The sequence below is a fragment of the Hirundo rustica genome, chromosome 1 (genome assembly GCF_015227805.2).
Source record: "Hirundo rustica isolate bHirRus1 chromosome 1, bHirRus1.pri.v3, whole genome shotgun sequence".
Taxonomy (NCBI): domain Eukaryota; kingdom Metazoa; phylum Chordata; class Aves; order Passeriformes; family Hirundinidae; genus Hirundo; species Hirundo rustica.
Window position 1 is genome coordinate 26,899,177 of NC_053450.1, and position 25,095 is coordinate 26,924,271.

Sequence of the window (25,095 nt, forward strand, 5' to 3'; positions counted from 1 at the left end):
AAGGAATAATCTAAATACAGAGTTCATTTCCATGGCTCAAGTAAGAATGGAACAACCAACTCTTCAACCCTTGTCCCAATAGTCTTTTCACTCTCACTCTACTGACTTCATGCTGTTTCCTCTTTATGTTCACTCTGTCCCTTTCTTTTCTCTCTCAGAGAAGGGCCAAGCTCTGGAAGCTTCATGTTGCCAGGAAAGGGTTAAATCTGCTCGGAGTCTTTGTCTCTCCCTCTGTAGCTCCTGGTGTTAGATGTTCAAGGCTGCACTGGTGAGGGAGGAAGAACTCACACAGAAACATCAGAGATCAGAGCACCCAGGCAGTCTGGAATTACAAAAAAATCCAGGCAGGATCATAAATGCCTTCTCAGCCCACCCCTTGGTGTAAATCGGGGTGGCCTTGACCTAAATGGTGCCCATAGCTCTTATCAGGGGCCCGGCAGAGATCCCTCTCTGCTCTAGGGAAGTTTAGAGAAAGGAGATGTTGTGAAGCAGAAACCTCTCCTTCCCCCCTTTCACCTGGGAGCCGATGGAATCCAGCCATGCCTCAGGCCAGCTACCCCCCAAAAAGGGGGGAGCAGCAGGCCCAACTCGATGTTACCTGTCTCTTTCTGGCCAAAGGAAAGAAGGAAAAAGGCCCACCTATAGGAAATCAAGGGGTTTTATATGGTACTTTCCAAAGTCGTAGCCAAAAATTTTCAGTGGTCAGAACAGATGCCAATATTCCAACTAAACCTCTGATAGGTCCCTGTCCTTTCTAAAGCAATTCCCAGGTCCTGAACTGGAAAATCACTCTACATTCCTCTATAACTAAAAAACTAAACTGTACTAACCCATGATACACTTCTATCTTAAAAAAGAACCAGCCACACTTATCCCAGTACATGGTTTTAAAATACATTGTCCTTACGGGAAGGCCAAATACCTAGAGTGTGTAGACAGCAGCAACCTGCATTCCTCAATTCCCACTACTAAATGCATTGGGAACTTCGTCCACCTATATGCCAGTACAATGAAAATGCAAATAGTTCAGGAAAACCCAAATCCCTTGCTTTGTTGAGTAAGCATAGATCTGTAGGTTTTGAAAATTGTGTTCATTGTTGGTGCCTTGGCATGGTTTTCCTTTTTTTCTAACTCATGACCAAAGTTATGCAAAGCTGTCCTGCAAGCCTACCACCTACCTGCTGGATCATTATTTCTTCTGGAAACCAACAGTTGTATTCCAAATTTTCCCTAAAATGTCTACCACATTGTTCTTAAAGAGCATTCATTTGGGCCTGGAATAATAAAAATAAATAAATAGTTTTAAAATTATAATAAATAAAAATAAGTTACCAGACTACAAGCTAGATTCCAGCAGTGAATAGCAACTTTTTTTTTTTGTTTTATTTTGTTTTGGTTTGTTTTGTTTTTTAATTTGACTATGCAAACAGCCCTCTCAATTTCACATGGAAAGAAAAAAATAAAATTTGACACATAGCTAGTATCAGAGTGCTAAACCGTGATATCCTAATATTAATGCAAATAAGCCCTGCTAGAAATTTATGTATCCTTGTATGTGAAAATTTGGAATAATCATGGGATAGCAAAGTTTTCCTTCAGTCTGAATGCAATCAGCTGTTAAGGGTCAGTGTGGATTCCAACACCAGACTGAATACCTTGAGAATATTCATCAAACTTAGAAGTCATCCTCTGCACTGGGGTGTTTATGTGCAAGCACCATATATTTTTTACTTTGTGCTTTTTCCTTCTCATACATGTCATTCCACAGATGGATTGCCTTATTCAGGTGCCTGTTACACTTAACAAAGTACTACACTGGCATTTTGTTTCAATGAGTAAGGCCCTTCTAACAAAACCCTCTTGATTGTCCCTTGATTTTCTCTTTTTTTTTTTTCTGACCAGTAAAACCACCAAAGCCTTTAGAAACTCATAACTGGATTCCTCTAGAATAAAAACAAACTAGAAGAATAACTCCATGAGTCAAACTACTTTACTCAAACTGCTGATTGTCCTAATTTCAGTGGATTAAAATACATCTCATTTGAAATTTGTCTGCCAGATATATATTCAGTGCCATGCTTTCAGCACCATTTCCCTGCTCTAGTTGTTCATATCAGATTGTATCCTATGCTAGTTAGGAGTAACTGCTATAACAAAGAAAATTCCCAAAGTGAGGCGATTACAGATACGTTGAGATTAGCTTTGCTGTCACTCTTGATTAAGTACTTGGCTTTTTGGATTGTGGAGTCAAGGCAGGTAGAACTGGAATACTACAAACCACAAATTCAAAAGGGAGTAGAAACTGTAACAAGTGCTGGAATTTTTTACACCTTTTAAAGGAATAACTCTCTAAATATGGAGTTTAACTATCAGAAAAGTAATTTTATACTATCCATCTTTAGATATTCAAAGTCAGATTTTTTTTGAGCTGTCTCAACATACAGCACATGCAACAGGCTCCTGATTTATTTGTTGTCATGTTTTGCTGCCAAGTTTTTCCTCTATCATCATATTACTTAAAGTGTTTGTGAAGGCTGAGCTTGTTCCTCTACTATGCAAAATGTCAAACTAATGAGAACTATCAAATTATTTTTCAACACGAAAGTTTTAAAAAAACCATACAGGACTAATTTTAATAAAGCATCACTTAAGGCCACTTAAAGGGCAAGACACTATGCCATTTGCTTCAAACTCTAAAGACCTCGTACTTAGATGACCGAAAAAGTTACTACTACCAGAAATTAAGAAATAGACTAGATAAAGTGCAACATATATCCTTAATTATATATTTCAATCATAATTTACTCAGCAATAAACAGTACTGTCTACTGATGAATCTACTTAAAACTCACAAGTAAATTATGTATTCTAGAAGGTGTACTTATCATAAACATGCTGTGTACAGTTGGTACTGAAACAGATTTATGTAGGATATTGTTCAAAGGTCAGGTCCCAGAAGGTGCATCTTTTAGTGCTTATTTACTGAAGAAATAATTTTAGATGGACTGTGATTCCTTTGAAAGTATTATTATGATTATTTAAAAATTCATTTTCAAGAATTAAAATCTTTTTTCTAGATAAAGAATCAGAAAAAGCACCTGAGCCTTCAAAACCTGAAAATTCAACTGAACCAGCTAAGACTACTCAACAGGAAGAGCATGATCTCAAAGATGTGAAAGAAGATGCTAAGTGAGTAAATTCAATTTAAAAAATGTGAAGATTCTACCTGACATCCTGACTTAACATTTCTGTGTGCTGTATATCAGTTCTTTAAAAGTCCCTCCTGTAAGGATCTGAAGAGCTGTATTTCAATTTCAAGATAGCATATATATGAGGCCTTAATTTATTATGTGCTTTTGATTGTTTTTTTTTTTGTACGTCATCCTAAATTGTAGGAACGAGGAAAAGGATTTGCTCAACACAGTTATATGGTAATTTTAGCATTACTGCTGCTTATTATTGCTATTTCTTAGCAAAGAAGAAATTCTCAGAATGCTGCCCTGAACCTAGAATGTATTACATCATTCTGACTTGAAACTTCTTACCCTGCACTTTTTTTTTTTTTTTTTTTTGAGTTATACCATTAAATCAGCATTAGCCTTCACAATAAGAAGATTAGTACTATCTCTGCCTGAGAAGAGACAAATAAATGAAGCAGTAGTCTCCTTCAGGGGAAAATCTAGGGTCATTCAACCTTTGTAAAAAGCTGCAGTGACTGTTTTGTGAAAATAGAAATAAATATGATGTCTAGAAAAAATAAGCTTGAAATAGTCTGCAGTCATTTCAGAAGCAGAGATTCATAGATTCATAGAACCATAGAATTCTTTGGTTTGGAAGGGACCTTTAAAGGTCATCAAGTTCAACCACCCCCTCTGCAATGAGCAGGGACAGCTATACTCAAAGTCCCAGACAGATCAGGTTACTCAAAGTCCCATCCCAGTTGACCTTGAATGTTTCCAGGGATGGAGTATCCACCACCTCTCTGTGTAACAGGTGCCAGTGTTCCACCACTCACATTGTAAAAAATTTCTTCCTTATATCTAATTAAATCTGCCCTCTCTAACTTTAAAACCATTAAACCTTGTCATGTCACAACCCCTGCTAAAATGCTTGACCACATCTTTCTTACAGGCCTGATTTAATTACTAAAAGGTTACCAGTAAGTTCTCCCTGAAGCCTTCTTTTCCCTAGGCTGAAAAACCTCAACTCTTTCAGCCTTTCTCATAGGAGAGGTGCCTCAGACTGCTGATCACATTTTTGGCTCTCCTTTAGGCCTGCAGATGACATCATCCAGCTTGGTATCATCTGCAAACTTGCTGAGTGTGCACTTGGTGCCACTGTCTGTGTAAGTGGAAAATAAAGGTCTTTATAGAATAGCAGGGGTTGGAAGGTGCCTCCACAAAAAATGAGGTCCAAACTCCTGCTGAAAATATATTGAGGTTAGACCCAACTCCCAGCTTAGATCAAGGCACGCAAAGGTTTTTCAGTATAATTGTGTATCTATTTCATCAAGAGTGGAGCTTCCGTAGTTTTTCTGGTCAATCTGGTCCACCCTTTGACCGCTCTTATTTTGAAAATTAAATGGAATAAATTTTCCTTTGCTTTAACTTGTTTCTCTTGCCTCTCATACTCTTGCTCTGTATATCTAGTGCTCTTTCTAAATCAGTGTGTGTAGTTAGCCTTCATTGCTGCAAGGACACGCTGTGGGTTGAAAGGAATTGTGTTCAATTGTGTTCAATTTGCTGTCCACCAGGACCTCCAGATCCTTTTATGCAAATCTGTTATCTAGTCAGTCAGCTCCACATCTTTACTCTCACGTGGCCTTTTGCTATGCATCATGAAGTTTCTGCCTTTTGAGATCACTTTGAGTGGAGAAAACAGATACACTCAATACAAAACAGGGTAGAAACTCCTCCTGCTTGTCTTTGTCTTCCATTGTTTTCATTACCCTAATGAAACAAAGGAAAACTCTTTCTCTGACATGGAGTTAATTTATAGAGATGATTACTTATTTTGTCCCCTTTTCTAAGACAAACTTTGTATCTGGAGTTAAACAAACAAAATGCTACTGCACATGACTCTATAAAATAATAGATACAATTAAAAATAACTCTGACTAGAAAGAATGGAAAAGTTGTAAATAACTCCGTCACTTCAATGTGAATCAGTTAGTCAAAAATGAAAACTTAGATAAGAATCTCCTTTTATCATCATACAATATGTTATTCAATGCTTACACTTCCACTGGTAAATCTTGTAACCATGGTTAACAAAATTGCTATGTGCTTATGAAACAAAAGGGTATGTTTCTTATTTGTAGAAACAAAATCTCTCTGTTAAGAGGAAATATAAAATATTTACATTGAACATTGCTTTCTCGGAGGTGTTCTGACTCAGCATCACGTGTCTACCCAGATATATCTAGTCAGTCTAATTTGAGCAACAGCTTCTAAAAATACAATAAATATTTGGTAGATTCTACTGTCAAAAGAGATACCCACTAAATTCTGCAGTAGAGTCTGGAAGTCATGGCACTGGTGTCATTGCACTGGCATGAAACTTAAGCCAAGAAGATCTGTTGTATGACTGTCAGAGCTGAAGGGAGAAGGATTTTTAAATTGTGCATTTGAGAGAATTTATTTCATTACTTCTTAAGGTTCATGGAAGTCTATTTAGATCATTCCTGATCACGGTTACTGCCTTCTTGAGTCTGTGTGTTCAAATTTGCTCACTCAAATATTTTTAGGGAAATCAACTGCCTTTATCATGTTGACAAAAGCTGAGATTTTGAGTCAAGCAGATACATGCGATATACAAAAGTAGAAGTAAATGAAATATGCTCAAACCACTGTCTAGCAATTAAGCCAACCAGAACAAAACAAAATGCCGCCTAAAGAGTTTGGTCATTGCTAATTTCTAGGTATTTCCATACCTGGGAGTTATTTGGGAAAGTGCTAGGGGGTTTTTTTTGTCAAAGCCATATCAAGGACTGTTAGGACAGTCAGAATAGTCAAATTAGAGTCCCATTGTCCAGGAGTTTTCTCTGTCACTGTTTAATCGATATTTGGAGCTGCTCAAATAGAGATTAGTAACAAGTGCTGTCCCTTGGACAACACCAAACTGTGTGGTGCAGCCTACACACTGGAGGGAATGGATGCCATCCAGAGAGACATGTCAGAGAATGCTTGTCAGAGAAGCTGTGGATGCCCCATTGTTGGAAGTTATTCAAGGTCAGGTTGGACATGGCTCTGATCTAGTGGACAATGTCCCTGTTCAAAGCAGATAGGATAGACTAAATGATCTTTAAAAGTCTATTGGAAATCAAATAATTCCATGGTTATATGATACTGTTACAGAAATCAAGACTGGCAAAATCACTGGTAGAATTTTCTTAACTGGAATTTTCAGCCTTTGCCCAGATATATTTCAGGTTGCAGCATGGGCTTGCTGAGAGGAGATGGGAGCCAAGACAACCCCAGTACAAGCAGTGTCCTTACCAACAAGGTTCAGCCTCACAGTCTGAACACAGCAAGCAGAGCAAGATCCTAGCAATAGGTGCCATAAACAAGGCAAAATGGTGGACCAAGTTTAGAGTCCATCTGGGGAGTCCAGTCAGGAGCAAAAACGATGGGGTCAGAGACAGGGCTGGAGACAAGGCTACAAGACAGGTCCAAAGTCTGTCTAGGAGACAGGACCGGAGACAGAACTGGAGGTAGACACACCTAGACATAGCTCAGGCAGCGTGCAAGGCCTGACGTAAAGGGGACAGGAAAGACCCATGGGCAAAGAGTGTGGGTGGAAGTCCTGTTGGGAGTCCCAGGGCAATTAATTTATGTAGGCTATTTTTGTATGCTAATTGTCTTTCAGGAGTCAAATTTTAATCAAAATTCACCTGATTTGCAAGAAATCATCCATATGCCCATTGACTCTGAGTAATATACATAATGAAATAAGGTTCATGGATATATATATTTTCAGAAATCACATACATCCAGAGCTCATCAACTTTCATGGGAATGTTAATAGAAAAGTTTTCACCTTATCTGCTGTTACTGTGACATTTAATTTTTTAAAATGCAGGCTCAGATACATAGAGTAAGGAAGAGGGAAGGAAGGCAATTTTACTGTTTGGAACAGCACATTTTTTAATTTCCTCTAAAAGAGCATTTTTTTCTTCTTGATTGCTAAGTGAATGACAATTTTGACAAATATTGCATTTGCTCCTAAAATTCCCATAGAAATTGTTTGTCCACAAAACAAACAAACAAACAACAAAAAAAAGCCCTGCTTTTCTCTCTCAGCATATCCCCTTTTTTTTAAATACTCCAATGCATAGTGATGGAGAAAGAGTAGAGAGACACAAGACTGGTCTCAGCCACCTGAATACTAGAGGAAACCCACAAGACTGGATGATGTACCAAGCACTGAATTACGGCCTAGTGACTGATTAATATCTGTTTCCTAATGGCTTGGATAGAATTGCACACAAATTGGCTCTGTCTGCCAATATATTTTTTCTCCCCTTTGCCTTTATTGATAAGGTAACAGAGCAACAGGTAATTTTCATTAATAGCTATTTGCTGAGCAATAATATCTTCTGGAAGGGTGGGCTAAGACTACCCTGTCTCTTCACAGCAAGAAATAAGGGACCAGAAGAACACTCAGCACCTCATTTGCACTCTAATAGAAGACAGGGCGTCTTATTAACAAGAAAACTAGCACAAAGCTTCAGGGTATGAGACAAAGAAGTTGCTTCAAGAAGAAACAAAGAAGTTGCTGGAAAAGATAGAGTATGGAAGAAGGTAAACAAAGCATCTGAGAGTATAGATCTGAGAACATGGAGGGGCACAAAGAGATTCTATGACCTCGTCTTCTCTGTGTCTTTTAAAAGCCTTTAAACCTGGTTGAATTTGTAAGAGTATTTCATCTTCCCAGATTACCAGAGATTACAATGTACTATTTATACTAAGGCATTATGCTGAAACCCCAGTCAAAGATCATGAACCCCGCTGTGCAAAATACTGCATAAAATAATAATACATATCTGGAGGCTAAATATTTAAGACCACAGAAAGGAAAAAAAAAAAAAAATTGCAGTAGGTAACTGGGACTTCCTATTCTTTTAGACTTTATCTCGCACTCTTACATATTCTCAGTTATGGTTAGAGAGGAAAAGAACATTATATCTGATACTCCACCTTCAGAATCTAGCTATTGCAAATAAAATATAAAAATAAAATATAAAATGCATTAGATAAATTTAAATAAAATGTTAAATTTATTTTAGAAAAGTAACATTCCCACCCAGAAAGTGTACTCGTCTGATTGTGCTTCTTCAAATGCAGAAACACAGCTTGCAACACTTTCAACAAAAATGAACTCCAGGACTGCAAAATTCCATAAGACCATGGGTGGTTCAGGCAAACTGAACTTCATGTTTGTGGTTTGCTTTTCTCATAGCCACATCCTATTACTTAATAGACTCTACCAGTCCTTCTATAAAGAGGATTTTTTTCCTCTTTAATTTGGCTAATAGCAAGAACAGGAAACAAAACGAAGATTAAGAGGCAATTTGCTATGTGGTGCATAGCCAGGTTAATAAAGAGAACTCCTGCTGGTAGCATGTTCTTTGTGAGTAATGCACTTCATTTACCTCAATAACCTAGAACAAGAAAATTACTGTGCTTATTAGCGCTTCCCATCCACTAGTTACAACACATCAATTCACCAAGTAGATGCACCTTAAAGAAACTATGTCTGATCACAAGTGCAAAATCTCAGCACGTTAGTGGAATAGACCAGTCTCAGCCCTCTGCAATGTCTCTAGAAATCCTTGATTACTGTAGGAACACCAGGGATGTATGAAAATGACACTCTGGCAATAAACTCCAATCAAATTTAGATGAAGCAAAACAAGTCCAATGCTGGGCCTTACGAAAAATCCCAGTTTAAACATAGTTACAAATGCATTTTATGGAGCTACATGTCCTTAGTTGCTTCCAGCTAATCACTGCAGTACTTGAAATTGTAAACAGATATAATGCATCTAATATATTTATTACGCCTGACTGAAAAGACATTAATGTGTTAAAAAATAAAAGTACTTTTCTTAGCACTTATATTCCCTCTACTTAGGCCTTTTTTTTCCAAGCCTGCCACTTCTACGTCTTGGACTTGAGTTTCTAAAATTACTACATTGAGAACCTGCAAATTAAATAGAAAGGTTATGGTGTGCTGTCTGTACCAAAATGGAATAAACTTGCCATAATCTTTGCTGAGATGTATTTTTCCAGAGCCTTTAAATTCTATCTGATCTGCAGGATGCATTTACCCTTGCTATTTAATTTCACTCACTCTGCATGGCAATCAAGTAGGTAGCCTGAAACTAAAAAGTAGTGGATTCAGAAGTTTTTCATTGAAGAGTAAATGAAACAAGGAAAGGATAGGAATGCCATTATACAGACTGAAATGCTGGGTTTTTACCCTTGCATTATTTCAAATCATATACTCATAATATTAATATGCATTTATTGCTAACTGTATCAATGGAAGAAATTGGGGTTTTTTGAATATGTAACAAAGTAAGAGTATAGTTTGTCACAATTTCCCACCAATTGATTTCTTTGATTAAAAGCAATTTCTGTGCATCTTGTGTAAATCCTCCATTCACTTCATATTTTTCTAAGTAAGAAGAAACCTTTTTTTAAAAAGAGAGGAATTATAATTTATTCAAAATATTATCTCTGCTATTATATTTTGAGTATAAAAAAAGCAAAAAAGCAAGGAGCATACACTAGTATGTGTAATAGAAAACATTTATATTTAAATTGTGTTTGTATTTAAATTACATTTGTACGAAACATTTGCAAATATATCAGGGCCTTTCTTGATAAATCTAAGAGGCATATAAATCTAAGAGGCACATAAATCTAAGAGATAATGCTTATCATTTAGTAAAAGAAAACGTAATATTACTTCATGACAAGCGTAAGTATTCATGCCTATGTTTAATCTTGTCCAACAGATCTTATTAAAACACCCTGTCTCCAGCTATTTATGCTTTTTCCAAGTCTTAGTGATTTAGGATGAAAACATCCCATGTTGAACAGCCCAAGAGAAGAACAGAGGAAACAGTGACAGGTGGAGATATGAGGGTCAGATGAGAAGTGAAACACATCTGGAAGCCCAGTTTCATTCAGTACCCTGAATGATAAATGATACTCAGGAGAAGAAGTGGGATGATCACTGTCTGCAGGGAACACACCTACTTTGGTGCTGCATTTGGAAAGGAATGTGTCAGGGTCTTGCAGAAGGGGAAAGGATGGTCTTAAATACCAGTAATTGTAAGATATCTTACAGGAATAGGTTCTTTCTCTCCAAGGTTCTCTGTGATTCTGGGCAAGGTACATGTAGTGAGTTCCTACACAGGTAAAACAGTTTACCCTGATGAAGGCAGATTTGCAACAAAGATGGTCACACCAAGGTAATTTTAGACCATTAGCATAGTCAACAGTGGCCTATGGCATGAAGTTTGGGAGTACACACTGAAAATTATGGAATTAACTGACATTCTTAGTCATCATACAATTATTACCTTTGTAATAAATAATTCTCTTTTTGGGGAAAAAAAAAAAAAAAAAAAAAGTGAGAATATGAAAATGTACAAATTGCCAAAAAGGGAGATAAAAGAGAAGGGACCATAAATTTTATCCCATGTTCAAAATGCATAGGACAGATTGTACCAAAAAGGATTTACATTGAGGGAAAAGAAATTGTAAAATACAGGTAGTGAAGCACAGAAATAAATTCTTTAGGAAAAATATTCAATAGCCACCACTAGACATATTTAAGAAAATGTTAGATAAGAATCTTTCAGTGTACCTCATCCTGCTTTGAGATGTGAGGACAGATATCTCAAACTTCTCTACACCCTTAAGGTTGTATGATTATTTTAGGGACTCCATGAAAAGAGATGATAAATTAAAGCATCTATTGGAAATTAAGTCTTTCAAATTTGAGACTTTTTTCCAACCTTTGAAAACATTCATAATGGGAAATTTTATGGCATTTTTATTTTAGTTTTTAATTCCCTGCATATTAAGAGAAACTGAAAGATAGTAAATAGGAAGAAGGGTTTGTGCTGTGGTGATGAACTCTGTACAGCACTGTATCATACTCTGATTAAATTATTTTACATAGCCATAAATTAAAGGCTTATGTAAATAAGATATGTATTTGTATTTAAATGTTAAAGTGTTAAAAATTCCTGATAAGTGGTAGATGCTCCAGACAGATTTAATTACTTACAGATAAGAAAGCCCCAATGACACAATAGCACCAGACAAGGAAATAAATGAGAATTACTTCCTTAGACTATTATACTTTTGTTCTAAAGCAATTAGTATTAGAAATTATTCTGTCCTTATTATTCACATCATAATAAATAGTGCAATTAAACAACTTTATATCACCAGTTACCTTAAGGGAAGGTGATTTTTCCATAGCTAATTGATACTTTCAACATTCACACTACTTTCTTTCTACTACATTTGTATTTCCTACTGCAGAATTTTTAATTAGAATAAAATCTTATTCACATTTTAATCCAGTATCAGTGAGAGCTCCATGTGTTCAGCATTGAGACAGACTCCTCCTTAGAGAGTACTGTAAAGATGATTAGAGAATTCACAGATGGTTGTGACTGAATAACTAGGAGGACTGTCAAAGAAGCTGCTGTGAAAAAATAATCAAGCTAAAAGGCAGGAATCTCTGCAGCCTAGATTATTAGATTTCAATCTGAACTGCATCAAGAAGTTTATTCTGAGTTCAATACCAGTGAATGTCTGAGAGATAGTACATTCCTTGAATACTGTTGCTTCCATATCCATTTTTCTTTATGAACACAACATGAGATCTGGGAAATTGAGGATCTATGCATTTTTTTTCAAGAACACTTGCTTAGGGCCCAAACAAACATGATTTCTGTACAAAGATTCTGAACTATATGAAAATCATTAATTCCAATGGAAATATTTTTTTAATATGTTGCCTGCATGAAGCTCATAAATGCTTATGGCCCATTCTTGCTTATGCATACATAAAACCAAAACCAACCCAAATATCATGGTATCACTATGTTTAAATTAATGAAACAGGTAATGAAATTTATAGTAAAACAAAGGAACAGTTTTAAATAAAATTGCATTGTGAAGAACAACTCAATCCTAAAATGAAATTAAATAAAAATGTGATTTTTTCTGTTTTATTGCAAAGAAAAGTAAGCATAATGCCAGTATTTAAAAAATGCGGCAAATAGAAAAGAACATAATCTTCTGTATCAGTAAAGATAGGTCTTCAACAGACACCTTCCCTTGCTAGAGGTGGTTCATATTAGCTATTAGGAAAAAAAAATCGCTGAAATGGTGGTAAAGCATTGGAATAAATTGCCCAGGCAAGTATCTGGATGTGGCACTTGGTTTAGGGGTAATTTTGATAGTTCTGGGTTGACAGTTGGACTAGATGACCTTGAAGTTATCTTCCAAGTTTGGTGATTCTGTGATTAAAGGAAAAGATGATGGGTCAGAAGACACTTGTTTCAAGACGGTGAAGGAAAATTAAAATTTAATCAAGAGTTTTTTTAAAGTCTATGGAATCTAATGTGCGAACAGCTTGTTCCAAGACTTTAAGATAATATATCTTAGAAACTTATTTTCTTAATACTTGAGCTGTGAAGATTTTTTGGAAGAAGTCCGTGATAAATACACAGGTTAAGGCACTTATCCACTTCCCAAACCTTTATATATTTCAAGTTTGCTGAAAAGGATTTCCTGTCATGCTGCATGCATTCTTTTGCTTTCTTGGGAATCACAGCCTACAACAGTCTTCATGATTTTAGCTAATACAAACTTTAAATCTATCACACTTGTTTCCACTGCTCCTTACTCATAGTAAAAGCTGCCTAGAATTCTGATCATTAAAGGCTTGAAAACTTTCCTCAGACATTTAACTCATGATAATTCACTGTGCCTCTATTCACATTTATTTTTCTCACAATACTTTTTCTCAGCTCAAATACCTATTTTCCCAGGGTTCTCCACCAAAATTTGATCTTACAGACAATGATCTTATTATTTCTCAATCTATTTTTTTTTTTTTTTTTTTTTTTTTGTCTTTTTCAAAGTCGTGTTCCCAATAGTGTTTTCTTGGCCATTCTAAGAGACTCTTTGGAATCTCCTACAGGAATGCACCTTTTGAGTATTGTAGCTGGCCAGAATAATTCTCACATTGGCCTATATCCCTATAATAATGCTTACTTCCTGGGCAACATGTCATATTCTACAGTTACATTTGCACCAATGTTTTTCATACCCAGATTATGTATGACTCATAGGCAACTTCCCTTTGGCTAAACACTTGGACATTTATTCTTTTGTCACCTGCAACTGATGATGCCAGCATTTAAGACATTCTTACCATTTGATTCTAAATACATGTCTGCAGTGTGGGGCATTAGACTTGTCATCATTTCTATTACTTGGACTAAATATTTCAAATTTTCCTGTCTAGGAATCATTCCTACTTTTTAATCTTCCAAATCCAATGTCCTATTAAACATCATTAGTACACTACTACATTTTTGTACCAAAATCATGAAGGAGAATATTAAAGCTCACTCCTAAAACCCTGTAAGCATCCTGGGCAGATAAAGGAGAGCAATAGTCTCCCTTCACAGGCAATTCAGAGCAGAAACTTATCTCAGTCATTCTGAACCTCTCCCCAGGGAAGCTTTCTTTGGATTATAAAGATAGTATAATAAAAATAGCAAAAGCTAGGCTTTTGGAATACATCTCTTGCTGTACCAAGAAAGTGGCTAACATGTTGGATTTTTTTTCTATTACTAGTTTTCCTAGTAATTTAGGATGACTGATTGGAACTCAGGGCTTCTATGGCATTATTCACACTGGGATTTTCAGCAAAAATTGAGGGTATGTTTTTGAATCAATACATATAATGATGCCTGAAATTATATTTTTCTGTCTTGCTGAAATCTTTCTCATCTGTGCCACCATGGTTTGTGTATTATCATATCCTTCTGAAAAATGATTATCTGAATTAGAGATTCTCTATAATTTATTCAGAACAGACCTTTTTTTTAAGACACTGATTGTAAATGCAATCATAAATCACAACATCAGAGCTCAATAAAAGCATTGAAAGCTCTATTGCAAGACCAAGAACTCTATTTCCATGTAATTAGCAGAAATTTTCTTAAGTGCTGCAAAAAAAACCAGGGTTATAATTGAAATCAGCAAAAAGTGTCATGGATATTTTCCAGGCAGCATACATTCATGAAATACATTTTCTCAGGAGTCACCTGGTAGATAAAACATGGAATTGAACTCAGGTATTTGGTGTTCATGGCCAGAAACAGGGAGGAATTAAAACCCTAGACTGCAACTTAGAAAAGGGCAACTCTCTGAAATAACTATTTCATTTTCTATCTCAGTTTGCTTGAACTCTTAACACAGAAAACATTCAAGCAACAGTACTTAACAGCTGTTGCATACATTAGTATACTCAATACAGTATTTCCATAATCTATTTCAAGGTGATATTATTTAACCATGATACAGGTGTCTAAATCTTGTCTTGTGGCTTGGGAAGAATAAAAGCACTGCAATTTTATCACTAAATAAACAACTTACAAAAATAAAATCTACAAATTAAAAATATCAGAAAACTGCATTATTAAACTTCTCAGGTTACATATGTTGCTACTGTTAAACAAAAGATATTTATTTGATGTAGTTACAAGACTTTGTGCCTAGTACATGAGTTACTGTCCTGATTTTCATTTCCTAGGCCACATGAAATTACTTGCACAAGGAATCACATTTCCAGTCTGTAAAAGACTACATGGAGAGTAAGTAATATAGACCTAGGCCTGTTGTAACATACTGCACAAAGGTCAAAGATCAATTGTTTAAAGAAAAACCATTCTTAAAGAATAACAGCTTAGAAAAAAATCCTAGCACCATGTGATGTGAGAGAAGGAGTCAAGTTTAAATAAAAGTGATTTAGTGAAGTTTAAATGGACTTCATTAGCCCAGGCAATTTAAAGTGCATCTCCCCCCCCCCAAAGTACATATACAATAAACATCCTCAAATTACCAGTGTTCAACATGCAAACTCTTCCATCTGTGTTAACCAAAGAAAATTTAAAGTAAGCATTTCATTACAAGAAAATAATGGAGTAGGAGGTAATGCAAGCTAAATGAGAAGTAGGGCAAGGAAAATCAATTTCTCATCAACTGCAGGGCAAATAACTTTAAGTTACATAGATTCTAATCAGTGCCAAATGGAAACATGGTTCCTTTGTGCTGCATTCCACCAAATTCGTGATAGAGGAGACTTTAACTTTTGTTGGAAAATCTGTGAAATAAGAGGAAAATCTTAAGCAATTTGTAGCTTATTCCTAGAAAGAAGATAGAAGGGGCCTTTGACATGACACCTGTGGTAAGTGGTATCTAACTGTGATAGCTAATGACCTGAGAAAATGCAGCAAATAGCCAAGACTAAGAATTATTTAAAATTCTTTGCATAGAAGCAAAAAACTAATTGTGAGATGTTATCTCAAAACAAGAAAGGATGTCATTACACTGCAGATGGCCTGAGCAAAGGGAAAATGTGACACAAAAGGAACTGTGATGAGATTACAAAATGTATCAGAACTGTTTTGATTAATCTCCTGTCTGAGGAGTTTTAAGAAATACAGTATTCAAGACTTAAATTTGATGACTGACAAGAATATATTTCCAATTTTTTCTTCTTCTGCCGCTTCTAAGAGCATATCTCCACTTTATCCAATAGTTTTATTGCTGAAGGCTTTTCACATGCTTAAATTACACTTCCTTGTGCACTGTGATCTGTGTTGTGTCTCCAGAAAATTCCTTCTCCAAAAGTTACACACATCCTACTCTGACACTTGCCTTTTTTAGCTACAGCTCCATCTGTTAGAAATTTCAAAGTAGATTTAGGTCTTGAGGAGACATGGTGTTTATTCAAAGATCACTTTGCAGTGGTGTTCATTTCTTCCCTACCAAAGGTACTGTCATACCACTTTCTCCCCTACTCACATTTGGGAAGATTTTCTCATAAATCAGGACGTTTCAAACATATGTCACTTTTGGTCTGCCACTATTGCTGTAGCCATATCCCTGTGGACTTGGGACAGAGTTTAAAAACCGTTCAGAAAGAAAGAACTATTTCCTGCTGTAGCCCCTATATTGGGCATAGCTTTCAGGATTTCAGTAGAGGGGTGGCAATTGTGACTTGTCTGGAAGGAGATCTTGAGCTGCCCTATGTCAGTCACAGTGATTTCCAGCCATCTCTGACACGGTGCATCACATCAGCTGAGTTGAGGCAAGAATACAGAAAAAATCCCATATCGTGGTCTCTGCATGGAGGAAGTCCAAATGTATGGCCCAGCTGCCAGCTGAGTTGCACTCAAAAGTAACCCCAGTCTGCAAAATCAGACAGTAGCAAGTAATCAAGGCTGAAATTTCAAATAAGAATAAGCACAGAAGAGTTGATCAAGAATCACTTTCACCTAGATTTTCTGTTTGACTGTACAGCATGCATAAGACCTAATGAAAGCATTTGTTTAAGTGCAGAGTATGAGTTTGCAGGTGTTTGAAAATCAATAGTTCTCAGGTTTGAACAAATGCTGTGAATGCTGGAATATCAGTTTAGTGTTACTATGACCCTGAGCAAACTCTTAGGGAAAAAGAAGAAACCTCAGCAAGAAGACCAGTATTTTGTTTCCACTGAAAAGAGATGCAATTGTTTTTTACCTCATGTTAGTCATAACAAACCATTAAAAACATAGATGAAATCACTTTTCCCAACATTAGAAAGTGTAAAGTAACCATAAGTCCCTCCTCCTTCACCTGCATTTTCTGTCATCACTAGGATATTGCCATATAACAACGAGCACATTTTTATACACATGAAGAGGATGCCTTGTAAGTTAGTGAATACAACAAGTAAGCTGTAGACCTTTCACAGCCACTGTAGAACTTGGTGAAAACAAGCAGTGGGAAGCCAGTAGTGCAGTAGGCTAAACAGGGTACACTGACCTTCTCTGCTTGAAATAACATGCAGACTGCTGATAACATGAGCAGGAAGCAAGACCAGGTAACTAAGGTCTCCACTTCGCATGAATTAAGTGATATGAATAAGCACTGTGTTCAGTAAAGATCCAGTGTTAATGCTTGACTTCAGCTCAGAAATAGAATTACGACTGTTTCCTTCCATTGATTTCCAGTACGTTAAGCCTTTTTTCCCCTTTTGTTTCAATTAGCGTACAGAAGCCAACACGTCCGGGTGTCCAAACAAACGAGTATGTTGATGCCCAGCTTCACGAGATGGTCAAAAAATTGCGTGAAAGGGCAAACGTGTATAAGGAAAAGCTGAAGGACCCAGTGATATCTTCACCTGAAGCAAGTCCTCCAGTTTGTAAGTGCCTCTAGAAATAGCTGAGCATTTGTTCTGTTTAAAACTGAAAATAATTTTGTGGTAACAGAAAATACTGTGATTTTTTTTTTGTAAGTATAGTGCATTTATCCACTGGAAAGGTTCCCTTTGTGCCCTATGAAGTCGATTTATCACTATTTCTCTACAGTAAGCCAGAATCCTTAGGTACAACCTCCCTTTGAATGATATCAATGAAAAATTTAGGGGAAAACCTTACAGAGGTGGTATATAGAATCATTCAAGTCAAGAAGTTTTCTGTATTTTGAAATAGCTTCCAGACATGTTTATTGATTGAGATGAATCTGAAACATATGAAGAAACATATATATCTTATAAGTGAATGTTAGTCACTTTGATATGAGATCTCTGGAAATACAGTAAATAAAATTTTAGCCTTGACAGAAATCTGGACACACTGAAGACCTTAAGTCCATGTTTTAAATAAAGAAAAAACATCTGACATTAATTAATAATTGACTTTTGACAAAATATGAAACATAACTCAATTTTTCTCCTCTTCAGAGGAAAGTTTGATTTTTCTTTTCCTTTCCACAAAAAATTGAGTGTGCTGGTTTTATGTTCTGGCACTTTCTAGAAGCTGTTAATTGTGAATGTGTTTTTTACAAAGTTGTAAAAATGGTGCCTGAAGAATAATAAATTATACCAACTAATAAATGAATTTATTTTTTTAAAATTGTTTCTTTGCTGATCTACCTCATTTTTTTCTTTTTGTAGAACTTAGGACATTTATTTCCTAGCTTATTATAGATTTAGTTTGTCAGTTTACTGCTAAGACTGTGTATCCTAATCAGAGGTAAAGCCATCAAAATTAACAGGACACATGTGCAAACATTATCCATCTCAAAGATGGAAGAAGTGGCTTCAAATTAGTGCTACAAGACTTTTATAAGCCTAGAAATGTAAAAAACCATAGGCTCCCCGCTAGTTTCACCTGCTGAATCTTGCATATCAGGTCTCAGGAGAGGGGAGATATCAGCCCGTGGCACAGGTGACTTTTCTTATCTCCATCCTCACTGCATTCATTCTTTGCAACAGTCATGTAAAGAGAAGTGCTCAGTTGCATTAATGAGTGTTAAATTATGAATTAACAATTTTCTTGTCAGTCTTATAAAAGAAGTAAAAGTAGGTATTGTCCAGGGAAATTCAGCAATATTGATATTGCACTCAGTAACATTAGTGCCTTGTTCATGATGGCAGATGCACGTTTATACCAGTGGTGATTTTATTATTCTTCAAGTGTTCTTCTATGTATTTAATATAACGAATTTAGTCACTGACCAGTGTTTTGAAAGATATTTTTACATGATGAAGCTTTTGTTCATCGTGTAAAACAGGGTGTATTAATTGAGCCATTATTTAAATGACAATGTTTTCGGTAATCTATGTGTCTAGCACCAAAGAAGGCTCCACCCCCACCAAAAGATGAAAAAAAAGATGAAAAAAAGGATGAAAAAAAAGAAGAAAAGAAAGAGGAGGCAGAAGTAAAACCAGAGGAGGATCATTACTGTGATATGCTGTGCTGTAAATTCAAAAAACCTCCACTGAAAAAATACTTGGAATATATAAAGCTACCAGATACCATTGACTCATACACAGGTAAATTTAAGGTTTTGTAATAGAATGGGGTAAAGTCATATTGAAGTGGCCTAGTGTTGCATGGTACCTGTGAGCCACCATTAGATACACATTCCTACACAACTCCCAGGGACACAGTGGTCCTGTCCTAAACAACATTTATTCCGAACAGGGAAAAGTGACATCAGTTGTTAAGATGGTATGCACAAAAGGTGTAACACAAATTGACCAGAATTAGAACCCAAGTCTTCTGTTTCTTGATCTGGAATTTGTACCATTCATTAGTGCCAAATAATGCTTTTGTCACTTATAAAATGCATGAACAGGATGCAAAATGATCATATAAGTTTCTTCAGATACATTGAACTCTATATGCTCTCAATTTTAGGAATTCCTTGTGTGACTCGTATTTCCAAGCCATATCCCTTTAGCAGAATCCAGTTGCAAAAGGGAGAATGCTAGGTTTGTCTGAGCTGAAGCATTCCCAGAGACTGCAGCAGAATGAATGCATCTAAAAAAATGACAACAGGCTCCAAGCTCACACCTCTACATTCAATGTTTTTTCTTTCAGATCGCCGTTATGTGGCATGGCTCATGCTTGTGACGATCGCCTACAACTGGAACTGTTGGTTTATTCCCCTGCGCTACGTGTTCCCATATCAAACCCCCAGTAACATAATGTATTGGCTTGCCATTGATGCAGTGTGTGATATCTGCTACCTGTGCGACTTAACAATTTTCCAGCCCCGAGTGCGGTTTGTCAAAGGAGGAGATATAATAGTAAGTATTGGAAGTGGAACTTCCATGGGCAGTGTGTTATAGAAATTCATCCAATCTGACACTTCCTTTTTATCACTGTGTCAAATCTATGAAACTTTTTTTATTTATCAAAGGATACATATATTTTTCATCACTGATGTTCCATTCTACACTGACGTTCCATTATCCTGTGTAGGAAGAAACATATCCATTATCTGAATTCTTAAAAATTGAAAAAAAACAGATTTTAAAGTAACAGATAAGAGCAGCTGAAACAGGCAGAGCTCTCTAAACAGATCCCTTACTGGAATCGGTGATCACATGTTCTTGTGCATATAGGTATCAGTTTGTATGTTTGTGTGAAACTTTCACCTATTTGCCTTGTACCAGAATCACAGTTGAGGACTGTGTTGAAGATGAAGGCATATTCTGCTCGGGTTGGACAGGATATGTGTGCTTTGTAACAGACTATGAGATGGTGATTTTATTTTTTTCCAAAATCAGAGCAAATCCCTGTAATTTTAGGATATTTTGAAAATAATTCATTTGAGATAATCTCTTTTGGGGAAATAAGTAAGTTCAGTTTTGATTCTTGGTAAACTCTTTGTGTTATCTTCTTATAGAAAAATGCAAAATAAAATTTTAAACAAGTATCTGAAGGCTTGCCCTTAACCCACTAAAGGATATCTAGAACATTAACTCTTCTTTAATGTCTTCCCTGCTTTTGATTCTTTGACATCTTATAAAAGAAGATACTTAATTCATAAAAAGGAAAGAAACTTTTGATAACTTCAGCATGATATTACTGTGCTCAACAGACAGAAAATTCAAAATTATGTATCTTGAAATCTAATTTGAAACTAGCTTTAGTTCAGTGCTTTTACAAAAAATTTTATACATTGTACATACACGATATTACTGATACCTTTACAGACCAACCTGTGCAAACATCATTTCAATAAGTTTTAAATGCAGTGCAGTGGAATGTATTTTTCCACACCAAGACTTTCAGTAACTGGATCTTGCATAAATCCCACAAAACTCAATTTTTATGAACAAAGTTAAAACTCAAACATAGGAAGTTCAGCTTGTATTTCCCTTGAAGCTGTTTCTACAATTCACAGATTTTAGTGCACAGAAACCATCTTCTGCCTGATCTCCTGCATTTAGTTTAATGTTTAAACTGATAATAGTGAAAGTTGGAATGGAAATATAATTAAGAACTTAGAGCTATTTTAAAAGTTTCCTGATATAAATACAGAAAGTATAATAATAGATACATTTTTATATACTTGTGATTTCCCTTTCTTATTATATTAGCATCAGTTCCCATGAAGAACAATTTAAAAATAAAAACCTAATCATTACTAATGAATGCAGTGTTGATTATTGTAATGCTAGTAATGCTAGCATTAATGTTGGCATTCAGAGAGCTAATTTTGTACATCATCTTTAGAAACACTCTGAATTTTTTCTTGGAATCACTGCAGATAAATGCATTTTTTTGCCATGAAATTGAAGGGGGTTGGGTTCTGCATGAAGTGGTACAGATGTCTTGAGAGGAAGTTTTTGTGGAAAAAATGTAATGTATTTTTCTAGACCAACATCCAGATTGGAAAAAATCAGACAAACCCGAACTCTCATTTTTTCAAGTAGTTCTAGTAAAATCTGGTCTAATGTAAACTAGACTAATAACAGTACTACTTCTCAGAAATATCTACAGATATTTTTCCATTCACACTTTTCAACCATCATTAATTCAACTGTCATCACCTCTACTATACTGTGGAGTAGCAGAGGCTCATCCTTGACATTTTGATTTTGACTATGCCTTTTTCTCCTTTCATTATCCCTGTAGTCAGACAGAGCGGAAACAGAGAAGTTCTACCGCAGCACTGTGAAGTTTCGGGTAAGTAGATCCTGCGTTACTGAAATCAATATGAAGTTCTAGCTGTAGGATTTCACAGGATTTTTTTCATCCACTGAAAATCACTGTTAGTTTAAGAATATCACCAGAAAGCTTTGGCTCAATGGCATATTGGTGCTTACCGGCTGAAGACTGTCATCTTCATAAACAGTCTTTAACTGGAAGAGAGAATATTTTTAAATGCAATTCTAAGTATTATTTTGGAATTATAATAAATTAATAAAATAGAATTTGGTTAGGTTTTGTGAGGTCATCCCAGGACACACTAAAGACAAGAGCACAATTTGCCAGAGATTCGTTAAAAAAAATTAAAACCCCTGAAGAGAGAGAACTCTATTCTGAGAACTCTTTTGAAGTATCTCATTGTACTGAACAGTTCATCATTCACAGGAGCAGTCAAAAATTCAAACTAAGATTTTTGATGGATTTGATTTTGATGCAATTTAGGAAAATTATTAAAGTTGCTCCTAGATGCTGGGGTTATTTTGCCAATGAAAGTTAGGTAGTTTATTGAATTCCTGATGAACATACAGCTCTGTGACACTAAGCACACATCACAGGCATTGCCCTCTACTCTTCTCTACTTTTGCACCTGCCTTGTTCAGAGTTATTTTTTCTCAGTGGCTGTGGTATCATTACTTAAATACTTGATATTAAGCTATCTAAAAGTGTGGGTTGTACACTGTGCAGTCAAATGTGTTCAACAGAGTGAAACTTACAGCAAGAGACCAAAGTGGATTTGTATGATTTTATTTTAAGTTCACACTTGCTGTATATTTAGGACTCTTGATTTCTGGAGAAACTAATGAGAGTTGAGTGTTCTCAGCACATGCAAGATATAGATATAATGTGGGAATCTGTCATATGATTAAGTACTATTTAGCAGTTACTGATATTAATTCACTTCTGACTAAATTTTCCCTCCTCTTAGATGTGTCTGACAGTGGGAGAGAGAGACATGATAAGATGCTGTTTCTCTCAATCTTTTGTTGTTGTTGTCGTTGATTTTTCGGTTTTTTGTTTGTTTGTTTTGCCTTTTTTTTTTTTTTTTTTTTTTTTGTGTGGTGGTGGTGGTGGTTAGTTGGTTGGGGTCTTTTTGTTTGTTTTGTTTTGCACACTGTACACTGTTCAGGTATTAACTGCTTCTTGCTTGCATGGAATGAAAGGTCAGTGCTGCAGGCTGGTTACTGCCAACACGATTTACACCCCTCAGAGCAAAGGCATTTCTGATTACAGTGAGATGAAGCCCGGAGTTCCACGTCCCTCTCTTACTCCCAATCAATAACAGCAACAAAGCAAGGTATCCGAGGATCTTTTAAAAGGAAAAGATAAATTTGCCACAGCTTCCTTCTCTAGCTCAGGAAAGAATAAAGCATGCAGATAAGAAAAGTAATCATATAGTTGATGGACTGCAGGGAGATATTGAAAATCTTAGCAGGAAGAAGCAGCATACAAATATGATGGAAGAAAAAAATCTATTAAAAAAAAAAACCACCATACCAACCAAACAACCAAACAAAAACCCAGCCAAATTTATCATCCTATGATGAATCTGTTGTTTGGAACACATGCCTTCTGCAAGTTGCAAGCAAGAAATCTAATTCATTGTGCTCCCTCAAATTGCTTTAGGCAGCCTTATTTTAAAAGGCAAAGGACTTTTAAGAAGTGCTTGTGTAGTGGCCTCCACACCTGCACTCACCAGCCACTTGCCAAACATTTTAGCCTGGTCAGAACTGCAACTGAAAAAACAGACTATATTAATAATCAAATATATGAGATACTGTTAATAATCCACACAAAATAGATTAAAATCTCAGGCACAGGGGACTCAAAAGCAGGGCAGAGCCAAGATGTTGGTGTTTTCAAGGAGGTAATATTACCTGCCAGTTCTTAGGAAGCTACATGCTTAGCATGCTGACTCTTCAAATATTATTGCAGTCATGATTCAGTCTAAGAAGGTTTTTGACAGCAAATAAATACATTATGATTACTATAAATTTTAAATTGACCTCTCTGCTCTTCAACAGCTTGATTTGCTATCAGTGTTTCCATTTGACATTTTATACTTCTTCTTTGGATTTAATCCAGCGCTTCGAGCAAACAGGATGCTAAAGGTAAGATCTGTGTTAGTGATGGATGGCTAACCATGCCTAGATGTTTTTGCAATGCAACAGAAATTTTTTAATAACATTTAGGATTATGAAATTTGGAAACTGTAAAATATCTTCAGGCTAAGTTACAACATAACTAACAAAGAAACAAAAAATACAAATCAAAGTCTAGCCAAATGAAGCCCTTATTTTCTTATTTTCCTTCTGACTTTATTATTTCCTAATTTCAAAAAATATATTTTTTTTAAAGCTAGGGTTTTCACATTACTTAAATTAGATTAATCACAAATTACCTGCTTAGTTTTCAAAGCTTAAAAAAAAAATCACTAATAATGCCAATGTACTTTCCACTTCTGTTGCTTATGTCAGTGTTTAAAAGCAGAGGAGAAAATTTTAAGGACTAAAACTATACACAGAATACACATCAAGCACAAACCTCTTTTTGTTATCAAGGTCAAAGACACTTGGAGCTGTGTAATGAAATGTCTGAGAAGGGATTGGAACACAGTACCTACCAGGCCAGTCTGTGGCTAAATGCATTTCTCTGCACACAAACATGTTGACAAAGAATTGGTTTTCATTTAAAGCTGAGGGGGAACACAAGAACTCTGACAATAAAATGAAGGCGTTCTTCACTTTGGTATTCAATAAAACTTCAATATTCCTTAAATGAGAAACCAAAATAATATGAAAGAATGAAAAGTTAAATAGTACCTTGTATTAGGCAACCAGCAGTGTATTGAACAGAAACAAAGAAAAAAGCTACATGCAATCACTAAAGATCAAGCACAAATACTAAACAGGAAGAATTTGATACGGCTGCCCATGATACCACAGAGTATCCTCTAGTATGTGGCTGTTGATACATATGATCGCTTACTGAAGAATTACTGGAATTTCAGGAAAAGAAAAAAATTCATGTAATTCTTTGTGATCATTTTGCCCAAGCAATTATATAGATTTGAGGTAGAAGTTGTTCACCAGCAGTACACTGACCAAAACAGCAAGGTTATTTCTGTAATCAGATTAACAGGACACTCAACACCCAGAAAAAACGCTTGACTCAAATTTATCTTTGCATTTCAGTTCACTTTTTGTTAAATGCTTTTCATAGTTTAGGAATAGTACTCTCCAATTTGGTACTCCCACTAAAACTGTATGCCAGTC

General features: G+C 35.8%; 1 protein-coding gene across 1 annotated transcript in view; it reads left to right on the forward strand.

Moving 5' to 3' along the window:
• Positions 1-25,095, forward strand: part of CNGB3 (cyclic nucleotide gated channel subunit beta 3) — a 60,881-nt gene that overhangs the window by 9,975 nt on the left and 25,811 nt on the right. The window contains exons 3-9 of the mRNA XM_040083728.1: positions 3,078-3,189; positions 17,363-17,513; positions 18,660-18,678; positions 19,015-19,152; positions 19,703-19,915; positions 21,753-21,799; positions 23,845-23,931. Coding sequence (XP_039939662.1) covers positions 3,078-3,189; positions 17,363-17,513; positions 18,660-18,678; positions 19,015-19,152; positions 19,703-19,915; positions 21,753-21,799; positions 23,845-23,931 — 767 coding nt within the window. The remainder of the gene's footprint in view (positions 1-3,077; positions 3,190-17,362; positions 17,514-18,659; positions 18,679-19,014; positions 19,153-19,702; positions 19,916-21,752; positions 21,800-23,844; positions 23,932-25,095) is intronic.